This window comes from Lepisosteus platostomus, chromosome 2, assembly GCF_059453375.1.
Source record: "Lepisosteus platostomus isolate fLepPlt1 chromosome 2, fLepPlt1.hap1, whole genome shotgun sequence".
NCBI classification, from domain to species: Eukaryota; Metazoa; Chordata; class Actinopteri; order Semionotiformes; family Lepisosteidae; genus Lepisosteus; species Lepisosteus platostomus.
Window position 1 is genome coordinate 74,567,359 of NC_142612.1, and position 22,462 is coordinate 74,589,820.

Below are 22,462 nucleotides of genomic sequence, written 5' to 3' on the forward strand. Positions count from 1 at the left end.
GCTGAAACCCTCCGAATGATTCTTAACAAATGTCTCTATTTGACAATTGAGCTGCAAACAATTTGATTCCATTTTCCTATTCTCCCACTGATTATAATCCAGTTCACTGCAGCAGGGTTAGTGATGACTGTTAAAGTGTGAACGTGCCAGTGCCATTTGACAACACTGCCAGCTGTATGGGTTTTGTCCAGCTGGGTTAATCATATGAGCTCTCAGTTATGTGAGTGTCAGCATCTTTTATACTGGACCGAGCTTTCTCTATTTGAAGAGCAATGGAGAAAGCATGACAGAGCTTGCAGGTCTTTTAAGTCTTCACCTGCTTTGAAGTGGCCCTTTTAATTATTACAGTATTGGACCACAGCAATCACATTAGTGAAAGCATTCAAATGTATTTATCCGTTTTTAAACGGCTTTTTAAAAGAAAAACACAAGGGTTCACAAAATGTTCATAAAAAGGCGTCCGTTTTTTAAAGAGAAAGTGTCATCATGGTGTCACACTGGCAAATTGTAACTTAACTGTGCTTTGTTCCAATAGGGAAATTTTGAGCAAGTAAATGCGACCAAGTATAATCTAAGGCTTTCCACACAAGAGACCTTCTCAATCTGAGAAGAGGTGGCTCAGAGGCACATTCACATTTTAGATGACACCTTACCAAATACCGAAACCCCAGTGTCACTCATTCTGAGGTGCAGTACCGTGAAAATAATTCAAATGTCTTGTTGTTTACATAACTTTTCTTGTAGCCCTCAATTAATAAAAAAAAAATATGTTCAAAAGGATTCATTGTTATCTGAGAGAAGGCACTGACGTGGGACAAATTCAGACTGGATCAGATTACAGTACATTCTGCATGTTTTAATATAACCTTACATACTATGTATCAAATCGACATACTCAATATATGATTCCCATCTTCTGGAGTTAGAAAAGGTTAAATACAACTAAAGTTCTGATCTTGAATAATCCATTATATAATAATAATAGGCTGTTTTTTTTTTCCGACTGGACCCTTAATTTCTAGTGCTATTTGCTGCCAGTAACTTGTTCTGGTTTTTGAGCTCTCTACTATGTAGAGCAGTAGGTCTGAGAATTACTGCTCTACACACATTTAACTTGACTCGTAACTTGAGTCATTGTGTTTTTCAAAGGGGGAATTCATATATGGAGACATCCCCGCCATTAGAGGGTGCTATTGTTATTATTTTTCGTTAAACGCCTTACTTTACAAGGAAAGAGACGTTTGTCTCTTCTTCCTTTCCTGTCATTGACCTCGTAGAAACCCGGATGTTATATTAAATTAGGATCCGGCGCACTACTACCACCCCTTCCACCTTATCTGCACAGGCTTGGTTTGTGTGATATAACCGCATTCACATTTCGAAAGAATGGTGTGCGTAGTTTAAATCAATTCAAGATTTCGTCCGATAAGTACAATCAGTGTTGCCAAAGCAAATACAAATAAATTTAACATAAAAAATCTACAGACATTTACAACAAAGACATATCATAACATATTTACATATACTGTAAACATATGGAGCATAACTGGGAGATAATAATAATAATAATAATAATAATAATAATAATAATACATTTTATTTTATATAGCGCCTTTAAAGGTGGCTTCTCAAAGCGCTTTACAGGATGAACAACAACAACAACAACAACAACAACAACAACAACAACAACAACAAATAAAAAGAATACACAAGATAAAACACAATTTCAAAGTTAGGTTGGGGGCCTGTTGTGATTTTGGCAGGTGTGTGAACTCTGGGATTAGATTTCTGAATTTCGGGAAGAATGTTTCTCTAATCCCAGAAGTATCTGTCACAGTCAGTGCAGTAGGAAGTGCACCTCTGTATCTATTTCTCCCCGCTGGCAGCGGGAGCACAGCCTGTCCTCTCTAGCATTCCAGTTTTTGTTGTGTCTCTGTGTGAGATATTGCTGTTTGATCTGTGATTTGTGTAAATCACTTTCGACAAACAGTTAAGTAATACCACAACTGTAAACAGACGAATACAATGGACAGTAAAAATAAAGTAAATTTAAAGGATTTTTACCGATTGTTTTCAGTAAAGTTTGAAAGATACATTGATAAGAAAGTAGGTGTCTGCTGCAGCTTTTATCTAATTATTTTTAACACACTAATTTGTGTTACATTGTTTAGCTTCCAAAAAGAAGTGGAAGCAAGCAATCTGCACTTTGAAAGGACGAATACCAGAATACCAGTTCACCTCTCGCTCATCTCCAAGAGCCCGAGACCAAGTCATTTACATTTATGCGGTTGAGCCACATCTATCAGGACGGTGACATCTACCGGCGTGACTTTCACTCTGTCATACTGTGAGGGTGAAGGGAATAAAATTGACTTTCTTATGGTTCGTTTCTACGGACGTAATCGACTATTAGTGATCACAAAATGCGTTTTTTAAAAGCCGGACTGATTTTGAGCAAGCGACATCTAAGGACCCCTGGAACATTAACCGTAAAACAGGTACGTTCAGTGTTTGTGCATTTTTATAAGCATATAATTTCCTATGCGTCTGACCTTAGTTTGAACGCTGAACGTGGATTTATTGACTTTACCTAACGTCTGTCAAAGCTGAGATTTTGATCAGAATAAAGGTTAATAAACTATACATCTTTACATAATTATATAAGCGGTTAAAGTAGCAACTAGGTGTCCTCAGTGTTGGCTATACGGATGCTTGTTTGTTTTCTCCAAAAACGTTTTAATTCTTAAAGTAACTTTCAAATCAATATGTATACATATATATTTAAAGCTAAGGATGAAAGTAAACTTAGGCACGCTAAAGGCTCTGCTCTGTAGCTGAAGTGAGTCTGCTGTGTGGCATGTTACAGGTGACAGTTGTCTATTAAGCATTGTGCTGGGTTTTATTGATTTCTACCTATGCCAAAGTCCAGAAAAAATACGTAGATTCAAAGTAACTCTCGTCGAGGAGTGCTCCGTTTTCATTTTACAGGCAAATGAAGTAAGTGATTTGCTTGTGTAAGGACTGTGTATTTATAATAGTAACTAGATCAGGGAAAGTTAAACAAGTATCTGTATAAACTTTCCATCAAGTAGTTCTGACATTATGCAAGTATGATATTAGGAGTGTTTTGTATATTGATTACTTGATTTTGGTGTCATTTTGATTGATCATTTCTGGAATTGGGACTTCAGTGTGACTGGGACACAACAGAGTCACTGTTGTTGCATGAGAACTACATCACTTCACTATCGAGAGGGTTGATGGGCAAAGGTGATGAGGAGCTTTAGTTGAAGTGGAAACCTGGTAGATATTCAAGAAAGAAAAACACAGAAAGCAAACTATTTTAAAATACCGTATGTTTGTGTCGCTAATGAAGAGAATGACACCTCAGTGCACGTTGAAGACTGGGGAGAGTCTTCACTCTCACTGGCTTGCCTAGGAATCAGGTTATCTGTAGCAGTGAAGTTTTTATGTTGACCCACCAGCTGTATGCTAGCAACAATAGTGCAGACTGATATCTGACTGTGCAGTGTAACAAACAGGTTTATTGATGGGGCAGTCCATGCGTGGTGGTCTGTCCAGTTGCTAAAGTCCACTTGTAGTGACCGAAGGCAACTCCATTACACAACGCAAAGATCATAACGTCCTGGGACATGACAACATTCCAGCAGGGTATGACCATATCTTACCTGTGAGAAAACAATTTTAAAAGTTACACTCTGGGTTTCATATCTGCCAGACCCCGGCCCTGGGAACATCTGTGGGTTGCGTTAGGACAGTCTGTGAAGGCTGGAGCTCAGGGGACAGGGAAGAGGCACGAGCTTGTCCAGGCTCAATGAGAGGAAGGGGAACAGAGTCACACAGCATCTGCAAGATGGCACAAAGCATGTGTCGCAGCTTATTAGGGTCACAGGTTCTTGGTGTGGCTTTTCACAGTCAAACCCCTGCTAATCCACGCTGCTGACAAATGTTAATCATCATAAAGAATTCACCTGTCTGTCCCATTAAAGGTCAGCGATTTCCTGAATTTGGTAGATACTTTATTAATCCCATGAGGGAAATTGCAGTGCAACAGAAGCCTGGCACAGGCAACACAGCACAGTGTAACAAAATGATACAATAATACAACAATACAATACAGTAAGTACAGTCAGTGAGAAGTGCAGGAAAAAATGGGGTATACAGAATTGCACACAGTACAGAAGATACAAAACAAACCTGAATGTAAAGTACACAAGGAGATATATTGCACATTATAAATATATTGCACAGATCCCCAGCATATATTGCACATCAGTGGTAAACAGGAAAACCAGCTGTAAACGGAGAAGTTCATGTTTAGTCCAAAAACGTGTCAATGTTGCCCCTGCCCAGACACACAGTGGATGAGTTGTACAGTCTTGTGGCAAAAGGCAAGAATGACCTCCTGTAGCGCTCCCTGTCGCATTGCAGGTGGATCAGCCTATTGCTGAACATGCTCTTTATTCTCACAAGCATGTCATAGAGGGATGGGAGACGTTGTCCATGATGGCCTCTAGTAAGGACACCATTCTCCTCTCAGCCACTACCTCCAGGGGGTCCAGATCAGACCCAATGACAGAGCTTGCTGTTTTGATGAGCTTGTTCAGCCTGTGAGCATCCCCTGCTCTAATCCCAGAGCCCCAGCACACCACCACGTAGAAAATGGCGCTCGCCACAGCCGACTGATAGAACATATGATGCAGTTGATGCAGTTATACTGTACATGGCCTGTCTTATTGGTGCTCATAACAAACCCATGCCCAGCTGCTTTAGCCTTGTTTTCCTGGTGTCTCTGATTACTGCACATCTCATTTCTTTGCTCCAGGTATGGATTAACAGCTGCAGGACGTGTTCGACGGGCGTCATTCCCAATGAGAGGATCCGCAACATCGGCATATCAGCCCACATTGACTCAGGGAAAACCACACTGACGGAGAGAGTCCTGTACTACACTGGCAGAATAGCAGAAATGCATGAGGTACAGCTCTTAATTTGCTGAGCTTATAATAACACACTCAGGATGCTCTATCTCATTCAGTTCCTTGTGATGGACTAATCCATAACTCTGTGGCATGTCCATGAGGTTTTTTGTAAAATATGCAGTGCTGCAGAATATGAATTCCAGTGATGAATACAGAGAGGAAAGCCTCTCTTTCAGTGTGTCACTGTAGACACAAAAAAATGCTAAACTTCATTCAGTAATAAGTGAGTATGTTGGTCTTCAGTCCAGTTCTTGGAATTATTATGTCAGCCATTTTCAAGTTGTCAAACGCCCCTTAAAGCACTTTGCTTTCAAGCACTTTTTCACATTGCATTTATCAGTACACTCTCTTTCTTGAAAATTTGAGGAACATTGTCTGTAAATTGTGATTTCCAAAAGTGTATTTAGAAGGCCACATGCTGATTCTACATCAGTATTTTGTAGTTCTACTGTACAGGTACTGCCAAAATCTCATACTATAAGATGATGTGATCATAATTCAGGGTCTGGTAATCGACCAATGATTTGATTATATGTCATGTCCTGTCTGTAACCTGAAGTTTCTCATTTCACTGTGGAGGACTAAATTGAATTGTATTATGAATGCAGTAAAACAAGAAAAGACCCTTGTGATCAGGTGATTGTTTCAGTATCTGTAACTTTAAAAAGTGTATTTGTGTCTTGTGTCTTGTGTTCCTCAGGTAAAAGGCAAGGACGGTGTGGGAGCTGTTATGGATTCCATGGAGCTTGAGCGACAGAGGGGCATCACAATTCAGTCTGCTGCCACGTACACCATGTGGAAACAGCACAACATTAACATCATCGACACCCCAGGTAGACCAGCAACGTGTGAGAAGTGCCCAGAACCGCATTAACGTCTGGCCTCTGGCTGTTTCCCCAAGTTCCATGATGATCCTGTGGACCTCTGCTTGTTCTGTGTGTTGTGTTTCAATTCACATTTAAGTCCTCATGTGTCTTAAGTAGGACAGATTATGTAACTACTTCTATAAAATGCATTGGGGACAGAATCAGAAGAATTCTCCAATGAATCTGAAGTTAAAACTTCAATGATATAAGTTCTAATATCATAACTCTTACAGCTGTTATAACGGCGTTACTCACACAGCAGTGCTGAAGTGGGAGAATCTCGGTGAGTCCTGCACGGTCGCAGCACCTTGACCAGCTCTGACAAGGCCCTGTCCTCGCAGGCCACGTGGACTTCACCATCGAGGTGGAGCGGGCCCTCCGCGTGCTGGACGGGGCGATCCTGGTGCTGTGTGCCGTCGGCGGGGTGCAGTGTCAGACCATGACCGTAAACCGACAGATGAAGCGTTACGGCGTGCCCTTCCTGACCTTCATCAATAAGCTGGACAGGCTTGGGGCCAACCCGGACAGAGCTCTCCAACAGATCAGGTCTAGTGAATGCTGTACACATCCAGAAAGAAGACTCCCAGCTGCATTTCTGAAATATTCAAACTGACACTGCAGTAGGTTACGGCAGGAGTACTTGCAAATGAAGTCACTCTAGAGGGCAGTGTTACACTGCCTTAGTGTTTTAAAACGATCTCGTCTTGCAGTTGCATGCTGTATGAATATTGATGCAAAGGAAGATTGTCAGTCCTCAGTTGAATGCCTTGTCATTTCTACATGTGGTGTGGAAATATAAGCATGTCAAAGGAAATGGATGGTAGCAGGGTGGCATGGTGGTGTATAGGTCAATGTTGCTGTTTCAAACCCTGGTATGATTCTGGCCTGGAGTACTTTCTGTATGGAGTCTGCATGTTGTCCAGTTCACCATTATGGCTGTGTCCTAACAGGATACAGTATTCTTTCGCAGTTTGAAAAACACACCATATTCAAAGGCGCTGTTGTTGTCCCATGTTGCAGAACCAAGCTCAATCACAACGCAGCGTTTGTCCAAATCCCCATTGGACTCGAAGGCAATTTAAAAGGGATTATTGACCTCATTGAAGAACGAGCCATATACTTTGAAGGACCATTTGGGTAAGTGAATACTCTTGGTTAAAAGGATGCATATGGACAGTGAAGAATGAGTTGAATATGACTTGCCATATGAGTGAGAGATACTAATACTAATTGCCCTAAGTGTTATTAACATGGTATTTCATGTTAGGTTGACCAAAATCAAGAGAAATCCCCACATGGGTTTTGGTAACTGGTATATTTTTAGCCTGTCCTTCACTGAGTCAGGTTCTCGTTTTCTCCTTCAGAAGTGATCTTGTCTATCTTCCCTTGTTTCATACTTGACGTCTGTCATCCACGATACAAAACAGGCAAAATCAAAATCTTAAGATGAGAAGCTCAGGCTGAGGTGCGGGGAACCATTGTTTCGTTTGATTTCATATCTTTATTTTATATACCCCTAAGAATGTAAGCGATACTTTCCAAAAGGCTTGATTGCATTATAAACCTGGATAAATATGAGTCTGAGGCCTGAGGCTTCTTCTTCTGTGATATGATGATGTAAAGCGGACATGTCACTCTTTCCACAGACAGAATATCCAGTATGATGAGATCCCAGCAGATCTCCGTTTGGAAGCGGCAGACCGACGTCAGGAATTGGTGGAGTGTGTAGCCAATACAGATGAGCTGCTGGGAGAGATGTTTCTGGAGGAAAGGGTGCCCACAAACACAGATTTAAAGGTCTAGTATGTCTTTTAATTACACGCCTCATTTTTATTCAAGCAGCTTATTGATGTTGGCATTTTCAGTCAATGTAAAAAAAAGATGACAGATAAAACTCAGGGAACCCACATGCTTAATATATCAGCGGAAGATTCTCCATATTTGAAGCCATTTTCCTTCCATCAGACCTTTGTATTTTGTATTCTTTAAGCCTATCTCCATTATGGCCAGTAGCTTTTGGTTGAAAGGAGAAGTGCAGCATTCAGAGAATATTGAGAGTGGGCAGTATTGTACATCGCAGTGTGAAATGCAGGTCTCCGTCCCAGGTTCTGTGCCCAGTGGTTTATTTCTAGTTTGACATACTTGAAGCTGAGAAAATGTAAGACAACACTGTGTGATGTACATTAGGCCAGGCCGAGGTCATTGTCATCATCGTCATTTTCTTGCAGGCTGCTATCAGAAGGGCTACAGTCCAGCGCTCCTTCACCCCCGTTCTTGTCGGCAGCGCATTGAAGAACAAAGGGGTACAGCCCCTGCTGGACGCTGTCCTAGACTACCTGCCAAATCCCACCGAGGTTCAAAACTATGCCATCCTCAACCAAGAGTAAGAGTCCGGCATGTCTTCTCAGTTCAATAAGCTATAGCTGGATTATGAGATAAAGTATTAGATGTCGTTTGTCATCCCCCTGCATAGTAGGGGAACATTTTCCGCAACATTAAGTGCAAGCAGTGAACCATAAATTCTAGCCTAAATATAAAGGGTGGAAGTACATCAGTCTCCAGAAATCAGAAGAACATGCCGTTGCGGAGTATGTAATGATTTCTGTGTTCAAGCACAGACCTTCGATGCATGACTGCATTGACTTGATGTAATGATTGAGCACAGACATCCTGTCCGCAGGATTGCATGTGCCTGAATATATTGCTTTCGTTCTTACCGTATCTGTCATATATAATAATGGTGGCTCCCAGCTACATAAATAAGTCATTTTTAACATTGTTGTTCCAATTTCTCCTCTTTATACAAGTGATTTGGAATCACCAATTGTGTTTTCAACTTTGGCTCACAGCTCCTACCTTCTAGCTGCTTGCCTCAGGCTGCGCAGTACCATACCGGACGCTGAGGGTTAATTTGAGGAGAAGTTTATTCCCTGAGAGCACTGCAAGCCTGCAGATGTCCAGGATGTGTTTGCTGTGTAGTGAGCAACTCTGAGAGCCCTGGTTGACTAGTCCCAGTCCTGATCCCAGAACCCAGCATGATGTGTGCTATCACTTGGGGAACCCCAGTAACCTCTGGCCAGTGGCATGGCTCTTCGAATTCATGACGCCTGCTTCGTAAAGCGCAGCCTGCTCTCCAGGGAGCACCTTTATCGACTGAGCTACATGGGAGTCACGCTGTCACATTTCAAAGGCAGCAGGAGACTCGTTTCACACCGACTTTATAGGACAATTCCTTGTCTCATTTGCATGTATAAATGTTACGGCCTCTTCTGAAAGAGCGCGGTGTCTGTGGCAAAGAAAAATACGTATTTTTTTTCCATGTTCAACAGGGAATCAAATGAGACTACTAAAATTTTAATGGACCCAACAAGGGATGCCTCTCAACCGTTTGTTGGCTTGGCATTCAAATTAGAGGTAAGTTGGTTAACTGTAAAAAAACAAAAGTAAGTCCTTTGAATGAGGGCAAAGTTTTTCCACTTTGTCCTTTGTCAAATGTATAATCTAGTATCCCAGTTTGGATTTACAAAAAAATATTCTAACTCTTCTCTTACGCAAGCTGTCTATGTTTCTCCCTGTTCTTCATATAACACTGTAATTCTTTCTGTGAGCAATCTTTAAATCCAAGCGCTCTCTGAGGTGTTGTTTGCCCCTTCCACGTGGACAGGCGGGGCGGTTTGGGCAGCTGACCTATGTGAGGGTTTATCAGGGAGTGCTGAGGAAGAGCGAGTACATCTACAACACCAGGACAGGCAAGAGGGTCCGAGTGCAGCGCCTGGTGTGCCTTCACTCCGACCAGATGGAGGTGAGTCGCGCTGTGGGGCAGCGACCGTGAGAGCATTGCGCCGCGCTGCAGTGGTGTTTTGTTACTGTCAGGCCTGTGGTCACTGTCACTGGCAGCAGGGTCCTAACTCTGAAAGGTAGACTATTCAGAGTGGGTTAGTACGATCCGGTGTTTTAAAATGGTGTGTTGTAAGGCTTATTCAGAAGTATATCAATTAAAGGGTGTGACTTGTTACTTGTTACATTATATTGTAGGCAGCTAAAGAATTAGAGTGATCTTCATCACACCACCCAAAGAGTTTATTGATAAAAAATAATCGGAGATTTTTCCTGTTTCAAAGCTCTATAAAAATGTATAGATGTATAGATTTCCGGCACAGGTCATTTTGGGGCGAATATTCAGATCGGAGTGATGTAATTAGTGGAGTACCACAGGGGTCTGTACTTGTACTAGGATCAATGCTCTACCTCATTTGATCGATGATCGATGAACAAGATTCTGGTAGAGAGTAAAGCAGTCACGTTTGAAGGCGATAACAAATTAGGAGGAATAGCAAAAGCAACAGATAAAATTAGAAAACATTTAGATAAAATTCAAGACAAACACTTGTCAGATGACATTTGATGGTTTGATTAATCCTTCCCTTCATTAGTAAACTTAATGAACCTAAGACAGCGTGAAGAGTAGTTTTTGTGTGTTGAATCATTTTATTGAGGCATGAAGACAAAAAAGTCCAATTGTACTATTCTGAAAAAGCAAAAGCATGGAAAACCTTGTTTTCTGTTTAAGAAGATTTTGAATTTTAATTTCACTTTGTTCAGGATGTAGAAGAGGTGTATGCTGGCGATATCTGTGCCCTGTTTGGAATTGACTGTGCCAGCGGGGACACCTTCACTGCGCAGACTACAGCCAATCTCTCCATGGTGAGTAGGAGAAAAGTCCTAGTGAATTGCTCTGTGGTCACTATTCCAGTTTTCTTTGACAATTCCTCTGAATCCCTGAGTTTGTACACCAATTGTTTGTACAAAAGAGTACCTTTGCTCTCATTGTCAGTAATGAAAGATCTGCATAAATGTGCTTGTCCTGTACTTAATAATATGTAATAATATATGTAATAATATTACATTATTAAATACTCATTTTTGGTCTTCTTGTTAGGAATCTATTCATGTTCCAGAACCAGTAATATCAGTAGCTATGAGGCCAACTAACAAGGTAAGTTTTTTACTGGAATCCAGTTGCCTATAGTTAAGGTGGGGGTCTCAAACCATGGTCCAGCAGATTTTACAGGTAGCTTTTCAATCATCAGTTTCCAAAGGCCTGAAACAATTTATGTATGATCAGCTAAATGGGTGGAGTGTTCAGTCATGTCATTTAATAATAAAATTATCACTTGGAACAATATATATAGAGTACCATTCATCTCTCGAGCTGAACTAGCCTGCTTGTGGTGTTCATCCTCAGTAAGAAATAGAATATTTTGTTCTATGTTTTTGATAAATGCTCCTGGGGAAACAAGCTTTCAATAAAAGCAAAGCTTCTATCTTTGTTTTAGAACGACTTAGACAAATTCTCCAAAGGAATAAACCGTTTTACCAGAGAAGACCCAACTTTCAGAGTCCACTATGATTCAGAGAGTAGGGAAACAATCATCTCGGGAATGGGGGAGCTACACCTTGAGATTTACTCCCAGGTAAGATGCTTTTCTTTTTACAATCCTCCACTGAAATGCACTCCCTAGTGAACATTCTAGGACTGTCCACCCATTAACCCGAGGACGTAAGATGTATTCCACAAGGCCTTGAAATATCTGCTGCCCTGTCAAGATGACCCCCAGTTGAGGTTGTGATGAGAGTAATGGCCGACATATTGAGCTCTGCGTCCCACAAGTCAAACAGTCAAACTGGGGATTGCTCTAGCCAGGGAAAGAGAAAGGCATTTGTCACGTGTTCCTGTAAAAGTTTCCAGTCCTATTCCAATAATATTTTCCTTAACGGGGAAAGTTCTCACAAAGTCTGAATTGGATCAAATTGGGCATTTGATGATTTGGTAATCTATCTGTAAAAATGCAAGCAGTTAATATGTTCCCTTGCACTGTCTTTAGAGAATGGAAAGAGAGTACAGCTGTCCTTGTGTGATGGGAAAACCTAAGGTTGCCTTCAGAGAAACCATCTCATCCACCGTGCCGTAAGTCTTAAAACATTAGGAGCAGAGTTTTAATACATTACTTTAGTTATCTTAGTTTAGATACCTTCTCCAGCTGCCACATAATTATTTTTTCTTCCTCGTATCTACAGTGCAGATATATTTTATTTGTGTTTCTTGGTACAAACATGACAGAACAATCTTGTACATAGAAAAGTACAATCTCTCTAATAATTCACATCTTCCACCACCACCCATCCCTGAATTTATTGGTATTTATTTCTGTACTTTTGCAATCAATACATTTGTTGGAATTCATATCTATACGTGCTAAGAAGGCTAGAGAATAATTATTAGACATTCTGTTCTACATAGACCATCAGATGTTAATTTCTCAGTATTGTCTTCTGTTTCCAAGGTTATTTTTGTAATTAATGCATTACTATGACAGCTTTGTATGCTACTGCCAGGGTGGCCTGAGGTCTTTTCCCAGTAGCGACTTTAAGAACATTAGGTGCTGGAGGAATTGATGACTGGGTTTTCTGTCGTTGGCGAGTGGTGATGGTGTTTGGGTTGCAAATTACTCTGAGTTACTTTTACTCCCTCTGTCGGACTCCAGTTAACCTTCATGTGCCACTGGATCATTTCCTGTAACACATACAGAACAGTGATCAGTACATTACAGGATAAAACTCAGTGCCGGTTTTTATTATTTAATTGATACTTAGTTGATTTACCTGTGATATGAACTCATGAAGAAGGACTTCATAGTCAAATACAAGGGATTCGCCTTCTGATTCCTATTCAAATAAAAAGAAAAACATTGTAAAAGAAACAGAGCACATGGTGCTCAGAGCTCCAGAATGTGCTTAGATTGGTGCAGGTACTGTAATTAGTGTTGTCTTGAAGACAAACCCTTTTACATGAAGCGCTTGCTGTAAGATGCTGAACTCACCTGGCATATCAGGGTTCAATCTGGAAAAGTGAGTGCTTTAACTGGTACTAAAACTGGGATCTTATATGAAGACCTTGGCCTCATTGTGAATAGACAAGGGGGAAAAAAACATCTATTTTAATGCCAGTGATTGATTACCGGCATTATGATAATAATGTAATGATAATGTTAATGTTTCTTTATTAGCCCTATACAATTTCTTGGATTAGGAATTCGTCTTTTCGCATACCCCAGCTTTTCTCCATGGAGACACAGATAGGGAGAGAAGCTTGGGGTCAGAGCGCAGGGTCTGCCGTTGTACGGCGCCCCTGGAGCAGTTAGGGTTAAGGGCCTTGCTCATGGGCCCAACGGAGTAGGATTCCTCTGCCGGCCACGGGATTTGAACCGGCAACCTTCCAGTCACTGGCGCAGATCCTTAGCCACAGAGCCACCGCTCCGCCCCTCATTATGCGTTACTCTGAAAGATACAATTTCTTTGCTTCTGCCTCTGCTGCTCCCGAAGGTCCGACAGTCACGTGTTAGACTTGCCTGCTGTTGTAGGCTCAGGATTTGCGCCACATTGTATAGTGTGGATTCATTGGATTCCTTCAACATCACAAAGCTTGCGGCCACACCTCCCAGGTGCCACAAGGGTGTCATTTCCGGCGCAGTGAATCCATAGCTGTCTGTCGATAGACATAGCAGTAGGTTCTTTAGTAATCATTCATTACATTTCTTTGTTTTTGTTCATGGTTTATGTGCCAAGTGTAAATATTTAAACAGACCTAGATCTTTTGGCCAAATTATTTAAAATGAGATTTTCTTTCTATATTTTTCATTAATTGAGGAGAGAATATCCTTTAGTAATAAGTACTCCTTTCTAAATCTGTTGGAAACGTAAAAGAAGTGTTTCTACATACATCAGCGTATACTGATAGTGTATGTGTACGTTTATTTTGCACAGAGCCCTCTTAAGAGTGGTATATAATATCGTGTTCTCAATATTTAATATAGAATCAATTATTTTAAAAATCAACTTTCAGTACCTGGAATGTACTGGCCAGATACAAGGGCAGAACTTTTCTTGATCTGGTGGAAGAAACTGTTCTCTGCTTCAGAAGTGTTTATTTTCAGGAGGTCATCACAAGTGCATTGAACTTGAGGAGTTTTCTGCTCCTCAGTTCTCTCAAAAACTATTTCTGCTGCACAGTTTCCAATGGTTGTCTGTGAAAGATAAACACATGGAAAACTACAGAGGGGAAAAAATTTTTTTTTGCTATTGCTTGGTAACTGAGTGAGATATACAGTACCATAAGACAAAAATCAAATAGAGTTTTCTATGTGTTCCACTTTCTTCAGCAGAGGAACATTAAACTGTATTTTTTCCTCATGGAAAAAGTTAACCCAAAAAATTATGTTTAGATAATTAGGGGAGATTGGTTGGCATCCTTAAAGGCATATTCACTCTTTATAATACATTACTAAAGTATTTGGTCTCCGAATACAATGTAATAATACTATTTAAGATATATCCATAGTACTTTTTGGAGTTCATTGCAATACTGCAGCCTGTTTAGTAATCCAACACTAGCCTGAAGCAATTCTGGTGTTTGAAATCGGGACTAGAACTGATAATAAGTGATAGCAAAAACGTTAATTGCCAAATTGACATGGGTTATAACTGTAAAATCACAAAAATCTGTAAAGTTATTTCTTATGAAAACATGCAAATTCATTATTTGATATCTACTTTTGTTAACAACATATGCAGAATGACAAAAGGAACAACTGAATTAACAATTACATTAAGAGGGGTGCAGCTTAAATAAAAGAGACAGTTAAAATGAACCCATTGGACATGTTAACTAGTGTTTAGTTCAAGTAGTTTAGTGGACCCATGTAGTCTAAAGCATTTGGTACAGTAGTTCTGTACCAAGTCAACTGTGGTGAGTAAAGGTCTCACTTCTTATTTCTGTTTTTACCACCTCTTTTTAACTGATCAAGTAACAACTTTAAACCTTGGTCTGGAGCTGAGCTGCAAAATGTACAGAACTACAACAGGAGTAATGCTATAGGCAGAAATATTATAAGTTCTACTTATTTGTGAGGAAATCAGATCTACAATAAAAACAAAAACTTACATTGCTGACCATCTCTTCCAGTGAAAATTCAATGTGATACCTTGCTGCTCCTGTAGGAATTTCCTAAGATTCATAAAATAATGGATAAGTGCAAGAACTGGCAAAACCTTTAAAATCGAATAAAAAAAAATCCAGTTTCAAACATTTGAAAAATCACCCCACACCAAAAAGTACATTTGTATTGTATGAGTTGTATATATTTTTAAAGAAGTTAAATAAACCTGTCTTCCTGCTTCCCATTTTAATTAGTGTAAGGCTATTTTCAGAATGCAAGATTGGCAAGATCATACAGAATAAAAAAAAATATTATTTTCTTAATGAGTTTAGCAAATTTCGCCTGGCATTTAATTTGTGATGTTTTCAATACTAAAACTTAAGAGAGATACTCACTGTCTACCCACCCGGTTGTGGCCAAGATGGGCTTCAGGGTGTATCTGCAGTTCAAGTGAAGTGTGTATACGCTCTTACCTCTAAAGTGGCCCTTTTAACCTGACGAATAATAAACCTTCTGAAAGGGGAGCCGTAATGGTAGTTCAGGTAGTGCTCCGCCACCTTGGCAGCTCGGCTCGCCTGGTAATGGGACGGGTTGAGCTCTTCCACAGGCATAGCTGGATTCACCTCTGTGGTCTGGGAAAGGAAAAACGAAGTTTCTGTCCTGAGCTAGGTGTGTCCACTAACACATGGACTTTGTTCTCCCCTCTTTTCAGGCTCTGTGAAAAAGGTTGCGAAATGTCGTGCAGCTCATATGGGGGGAAAAAAACCAACCAGAGTGTCACCCCATGCTTGAGCAGAATTCCTAGCCACAGCAACTCCAGCAAAGGGCTCCTTTTGCTTTAGTTACATTGTTTGATGTAACTTCCTGTTGCTCCACAGGCTTAGTCAGACTGTTCACCACAAAGATGGCCTCTTTAAAGACACAGGCACTGTTTTAATTCGTCCACAGGGATCTGAATATCTTCTCTAGTTCCTCTGTCAGCTCAGCGCTAAAGGTGTATTTAAAGTTGGTGTCATTTCAACAGATATTCTAGCTTTCTTGCATTGTGTTAAAAAGGCTTCTAATGGCAGAACTCCATATCAATCTAAATATTTGAAAGATGTGTTATACAGGAACCTGTCAGTTGATCGGGAGTGTCTAATCCATATTTGAAGGAGCTCATGTGATTTCAAGATTTCATTTCAACCTGACTCTAAATAACCTGAATGAGCATATTGTGGGCTTAAGTACAGTGATGTACCAACTTATCCCAGCTCCCCAGGTGCCGGAGATTGAAAGAGGTTTAGAAAGCCTGCAGGCACATCAGGACTGGGCACCATGCTGTAGGTACATAATATATAAAGCTTTTTTTCAGTTTTCCACTCACTTTCAATTTGTGTGGTAAAAAGGTTTGATCCCAATGAGAAAAAATATCAATTGTGTGTCTGTGAATTCCAGGTTCGATTACACGCACAAGAAGCAGTCTGGTGGAGCAGGGCAGTATGGGAAAGTCGTTGGAGTTTTGGAAGCCCTGGGGCCAGATGGCTACACCAAAGTGGAGTTTGTTGACCAGACCATCGGCACAAATATACCAAAACAGTTTGTGCCTGCAATTGAAAAGGCAATTTTTTTTTTTGTATTGGATAAAAACTTGTTAGTTATTTTATTTTACAGCTAATCAGCCCTTGTGTAGTCATATATTTTTTTTAATACAGTTTTCAAACAAATTGTGTTACACTATTATAACAGTGCAGTAAGTCTGAAACAAATATTTCCAAGTCAGACCAAGTTAACACAGAATAAACTAAAAAAGACTGTTAAGCCTCCCTATATAGGCATACTGTACTAAACTATACTATGATTTTGTAGTGTCCTATAATTGGATGTTGTTTTATTTTTAATCAGTCTATATGCAGTTTGAAATGTTTGCAAATGTTTGTAAACATTTTTGTTGCTTTCAAAATCTTTCAAAATGTTTTAATTCTGAAAAATGCTCTATACCTTTGTTTATACTAAATGCCTTATCAGCAACTTCGGAACAGTACAGTGTGAAATACTCATGGCAGATTTTGGAAGGGTGGTGGTGTCCGTCCTCTGTGCAGCTTTATTGTGAAGGAGCATGTTGTTCATACTGCCCGCAGGGATTTCGGGAAGCCTGTGAGAAAGGCCCTCTGACAGGCCACAAGATCTCCGGCGTGCGCTTCCTGCTAGACGATGGCGCTCACCACATGGTGGACTCCAATGAGATCTCCTTCATCAGAGCAGGAGAAGGAGCTCTCAAGCAGGGTAGGAGCAGCCTTCTGAACTCTCAGCTCTGCTGCCTGCGGCACTTTCACTTCTCTCCTTTGTTGTGCTTTATTACTGCAAACTAGTGAAGGTGTGTAGTTCAGTAGTGAATGAAAATAGTTCCTTCCTACTTGTAAACCAGCTTTTGAGTTGCTTTGGAGTAAAACTTGCTGTATAAATACATTATTATTAGAAGTACAGTAGCTGATGTAGACTATTTCATGTGATGACCTTTTTGTTAAAAAATTTATTTTAGCTGAAACAATTATTTCAAGTACAAGTCAGATATGGCTTTCTACGTTGCAAGCGCTTATTAAAATAATTGGCTGCTTCATCAGTTAAGCTTTCAGACTTTCCAAAACTGTTTAAATTTGTAGTCCTGGAAAACAGTGGCTATAACAAAAGATGAGGAAGGTTTTGACCAAGTTGCAATTAGTTTGTGCTCCTGAAAAGAAGAAGTCACGGTGTTTTGTTCATTTGAAACTGGGGATGGGATTGGTGAATTGGTTGCGAATCTGACGACTGTGGTGTGTAACCCTGCTGTTCCTGCTCTTGATCCTGTCCAGCTATGGAGAAGGCAAACGTGAGTGTCCTGGAGCCCATCATGTCTGTGGAAGTTGTGGCTCCCACTGAGTTTCAGGGAACAGTGATCGCTGGCATTAACCGTCGACATGGCCTCATTACCGGACAGGATGGACAGGAGGGCTACTTCACCCTTTATGCTGATGTAAGCATAGTTCCCATGATGGCATTCATACAAATGGGAAATGACCCATATGTGCATGAAACTAGAAGATAAATTGTGGTTTGATTTGTATTGTACTTTGATTACAGTCCCAGCTTGACATGTTGTAGGAATTAACACATTTATGAGATGTTTTGCCCCTTCTCTAAACTATTTCAAATCTAAATTCAAAATCTTCTTCTTTAGAAGGTCCTTTACTTAACTGGTTCTGTTATTTACCGCTCTGCTCCTACTGTATTCAGTACCCTCATCTGCTGTCTCCTCTCATTGTGTATTTCAAAATGTGTATTTTGTTGTTGTCAGTCTGTATAGCGCATTGAGAAGCCACCTTTTAAAGGCGCTGTATATAATAGTTTATTATTATGTTCTGAGGTTCTTCCAAGTTATTTGATAAACTTAAAAGTACATAATTTCCCTAAAGTGTTTTGGAAAAGCAAGCAGTTAGTTTAAGTGGTACTCTGTACTTAATCACTGCTCTTTATAAGATGTTTTAGGGTGCAGCTTTACAAAGTAATATTTCATAAGAACATGAATATGAACAAATGAGGAGGCTGTTTGCCCCGTCTCAGCTTTGGTTGCCTGAAGCTAATTGATCTCATTCACCTGTTTGAAGGAAGTCAAATAATATTAGTGATTCTAATTATTGTCCACTTTCTGTAGGTTCCGTTAAATGATATGTTTGGGTATGCCACTGAACTCAGGTCATGCACAGAGGTAAGGTACCATAAAGCTATTGCACATGTACATGTTTTTTGGGAGGAATGAGGATAATATATGAGTTTAACATTCAGATTAAGTAACTTGTGTAAAGCCAATTTTTCAGAAACTTTTCTGTTAAAAAAAGTTAAACTAACATGTAGCGTTGTGTGTTGCTTGTTATTCCATGAAGAATACCCTATAAACAAGAGGAGTCAAGTACTGTTGTAAAAAGGGTATAATGAGCAAGCACAGTTCCTCATATTACTATTACACTACACTAATATTATCAAAATCAGCTTTGTAGCATTGATGTCTTTTGAGTCGTCAGAGATTTTCTTGTTTTATTAAACTGATTCATTCCATCCATCCTTTTTCAGTATCCTTAGGGGGGGACAGTGAGCTGAACTTTATCATAGCAGGCACAGGTCACCAGGTCATTGCAGGGCACACACACACCTCCATTCAAGGCAGCAATTTAGAGACGCCAAAAATGGACGGCACATTTTTGGACTGTGGGAGGAATCAGAAACAAGCACAAGGGACAGAACAAGCTGTAATCAAACAGTGTCCATGTCACCAGTATCTGGTTCCTTTAGACATGAGCGGACTGTTCTTGGTAACTGTTGTGTGAATGACACATACTTGACAGTATAAAGAAAGTAGTGATTTATTTGTTTGTCTCCTTTCACTTAGGGCAAAGGTGAATACACAATGGAGTACAGCAAGTATCAGCCATGTTTGCCCAGCACACAAGAGGAACTTGTCCAAAAGTATTTAGAATCCACGGGCCAGCTACCTTCAAAGAAGGGCAAAGCCAAGAACTGAACCACCTGGCCACCTGTTTATGTTTTTTTTCTGATTGATCTCATTGCTGAAGAACACCAACCTGGGGAAAATGCCGAAGAATCGTTGGGACGGTTATTTTCATTTTATGGACACTGAATAGTAATGGCATTTTGAAGAAATGTTACTGGTATGTAGTGAGACTGGTTGCTAGAAAACCTTGAAATCAGTAATATTTGAAATATTGTTCATTCTGCTCTTATTCTGTTAATTTTCAGTAAAGGCCATTCCAAAGTGGAGTAAATCTTTATATTGTACTGAAACCATTTTAAGACCTTCATCAGTTTTCGAAAACAGTTTATCAGAATTTGTTCCCTGCTGTTCATAGTTTTATTTTTTCAGGATTTAATGTTACTTAATAATCCGAATTCATAGTGCTACTGTTACAAATAAAGGTTCGTATTTAGCACACAATCAAAGGCCTGGCTTAACAATGTACAGTAAAGATTTATGGACTGTGTACAGTTACAATATTGAGAATGGACACTATGATTTCCAACAATTGTATTTTTATCTACTTAAGTGTTGAGAAAATAAAACTGAGGTACCGAATTGGTGCATGTTAGAAGTAGTAATTGTTGTTAAGGAAATACTAGTAGTTTTTATCAATGTTTTGTTCTTTAAAATGGGAATCTGTGAATGTTTGTATCTTTCATGTCTTTAAAATGTGATTTATGGATTGAGGTAATGAAGTATACATGTGTGTATAGTATCTGGAATATACACACAGTATATGTAATTAGAAATGTATATGGCATTAGTCTAATTTTGATACAAACTTAAAAGAGAGTTTTGATTACTGTCTTATGTAATTTGGTTAAAAATGAATGACCATAAACCTAAAAGGTGTTTTTTTCCCCAAAATGCATTTTCAGCAAACTTTAAATATTGCACTTGTACAATTATAAAAGTTTTCTATCTTGGCTCAAAAACGTGAACTCACAATAATCATTTGGGTGAATCTGATTCAACAACAATCAAAAGGATATTTTGACAAATACAATACAATAAGATATATTAATTAAACTACTAGATGAACTACAGATGGGAAAACGTTTCAAATGAAGGGCGTCAGCTGTTTTGGTTTTTAATTTTTTTTCTTTGCTTCGAAAGAGGAACAAACCACTTATGAAAATTTGGGGATTGACTAATCCCTTCTTTGCATTTGCACTTCAGTATTACCCAACGTTTCAACAGGAGGAGCATTTGTTTTGCAAATGTATCCTTCTCTGGAGAAACAAAAGATCTTTTCTTCTTACCCGCCTGTGATTGTCATTGGCAAATTATGCAATTTTGTACCTCTTCTGGATCCTACAACAGAGAGGAAGTCCATTTCTTTTCCTGTGCATTGTCCTGATTGAAAAGGGGCAGGTTGTGTTTTTGCAAAAGCTGGTGCGTGTTTTTCTCAGCGAGTGCCGGTTGTTTTCAGAGGCACTTTTATTAGGCGAGGAAGAAGACAAAACAGGCTTCAGCCAACGAGAATGCGGTTGCTTACCTCGGGGAGGGGGTTGGTTTCTGCTGGGACCTCATGGGCTCTACCGCTGGTGGACCCAGATTTGAAGCGAAGTGGGTCGGCGTCTTGGAGTTCTTCCTGGCCGGTTCCCGATGTGGGATGCCCACAAACCAGAGGAAGCAATCCCAGAGCAACACACAGAGCCCAGCGCATCTTGAGAACTTGAGCCTCAACACGGCCCCGACCTCAGAGGATTTCCAGTTATAATAGTTCTGCTGCTGACGTCAGAAAGTCAGATTCCTCCTGAGCTGGATAAGGGAAGCTGACACTCCCCAGATTGACTTTTTTTGTTTGTGCTTTTCCACCCCGTTTCTCACACAGTTGGCTTGGGAGCTGCCCCTCCCCCCTCTCCCCCATCTGTTTTTGCCATGTTTGTTGTCGGGGAAAGGGAATGTAACACATCCTGCGATGGAGCCTTGGCTTCATTTTCCTCACTTGGTACAAAGTGTTATTTCCTGCTCCTGAGCAGATGCCAGGCTCCACATCCAGATGTCAGACCTCAGGCCTGGTCCCTTTGTTTTTGCTTCTGGTGACTGTTCAGTTCTCAGTCACTTCAGTTTTGTTTTCTTAAGTGCAGATTGTGACACAAAAAAAACAACACGCAAAGGCAGCCCTTCCATCTCTTTCTAATGGCTCGTTCTCCTCCTTGGTCTCGTTGAAATCTTGTTTGTGCACTTCAAGCCTGTTTAATTTGTGCCTTGGCCAGTCTGTTTGGTCTCCTCACAACACATGCTAAAGATTTTCAGTTGAACATTTTATCAGATCATATGATCGGCTGCCTATCCCTCAACTGCGTGAGAGATTGCCCCTCAGAATTTACCACCTTTTTCACATGAGTCCAGGGTCCAATTTCATATACAGTACAGTACTTTGTGTACACAGAACACTGACTGCAAAATCAAGTGTTCATGTCACTACTTTATTCCGCATAAAGAAAAGTTTTTCTTTCTTTTCACTGTTTTAGATTTTTAGATTGAGTAAGTTAGACACCCTCATTGCAAAATTATGTCACATCAAATATATGTTGCTGTTTTGATCGTGTAGCTTGAAGTTTGGTTTCAGTTTAGCGAGGTCAAGTTACTAAATTGGGATAAGACACAACTTGTGCAAGTGTGTGAGAGCAACAGTGTGCACTTCAGAGGTGTTTGTTCACTGACCTAGATCACACTGCTGTTTTATCCATGAGCGGGTACATCACTCAGATTGCTGCAGTAAAATGGCCACCTGTTTATATATAGTATTTAGAAATGTAAGGTGCTTTCAGCAAAGGTGTTAGCCAAATAATGATAAACATGTCAGTGATATCTCAGTTACTTGATTTTGTAATCACAGTGCTTAATTAATTTTGCTTCTGGGGCATAGCATAACAGAAACTACCCCATCCATAACTTGGTGGTCTTTCTCCCCCAGCTCCAAGAAGACCTGCTCGTCACCTCTTAGTTTCCATTTGCTCTTTTGTTTCTAATTTTTGACAGCACTGATTTCAAAGGTTTGCTTTAGCTTTTTTAGCTTGAAGAAAAACACTGTAATGT

General features: G+C 40.1%; 2 protein-coding genes across 2 annotated transcripts; one reads left to right on the forward strand and one right to left on the reverse strand.

The window, feature by feature from the left end:
* The first annotated feature begins 2,291 nt into the window (after positions 1-2,291).
* On the forward strand, positions 2,292-20,349 carry gfm1 (G elongation factor, mitochondrial 1). The gene is made up of 18 exons (XM_088618239.1): positions 2,292-2,498; positions 4,847-4,999; positions 5,704-5,836; positions 6,211-6,415; positions 6,890-7,006; positions 7,516-7,666; positions 8,098-8,252; positions 9,199-9,283; positions 9,534-9,671; positions 10,472-10,573; positions 10,809-10,865; positions 11,206-11,343; positions 11,755-11,837; positions 16,303-16,465; positions 16,986-17,130; positions 17,697-17,857; positions 18,536-18,589; positions 19,268-20,349. The coding sequence occupies exons 1-18, from the start codon at positions 2,424-2,426 to the stop codon at positions 19,397-19,399; spliced, it is 2,247 nt and encodes a 748-aa protein (XP_088474365.1). The 5' UTR covers positions 2,292-2,423; the 3' UTR covers positions 19,400-20,349.
* lxn (latexin) lies at positions 11,943-21,204 on the reverse strand. Its single transcript, XM_088618434.1, has 7 exons — positions 20,913-21,204; positions 15,339-15,497; positions 14,871-14,933; positions 13,776-13,953; positions 13,279-13,415; positions 12,533-12,595; positions 11,943-12,443 (listed from the first exon to the last, which is right to left on the reverse strand). Exons 1-7 carry the CDS (start codon positions 21,081-21,083, stop codon positions 12,306-12,308), a joined length of 909 nt encoding a protein of 302 aa, XP_088474560.1. The 5' UTR covers positions 21,084-21,204; the 3' UTR covers positions 11,943-12,305.
* Between the last annotated feature and the right edge of the window lie 1,258 nt (positions 21,205-22,462).

Coding starts and splice junctions, on each gene's coding strand:
- gfm1 (XM_088618239.1), top strand. CDS start 2,424: ATGCGTTTTTTAAAAGCCGGACTGATTTTGAGCAAGCGACATCTAAGG. Junction 8,253..9,198: donor TATGCCATCCTCAACCAAGA/GTAAGAGTCCGG, acceptor CATGTTCAACAG/GGAATCAAATGAGACTACTA. Junction 17,858..18,535: donor ACTTCACCCTTTATGCTGAT/GTAAGCATAGTT, acceptor CACTTTCTGTAG/GTTCCGTTAAATGATATGTT.
- lxn (XM_088618434.1), bottom strand. CDS start 21,083: ATGCGCTGGGCTCTGTGTGTTGCTCTGGGATTGCTTCCTCTGGTTTGT. Junction 13,416..13,775: donor ATCTGGCCAGTACATTCCAG/GTACTGAAAGTT, acceptor GTCTATCGACAG/ACAGCTATGGATTCACTGCG. Junction 12,596..13,278: donor TCCTGAGCCTACAACAGCAG/GCAAGTCTAACA, acceptor TTATTTGAATAG/GAATCAGAAGGCGAATCCCT.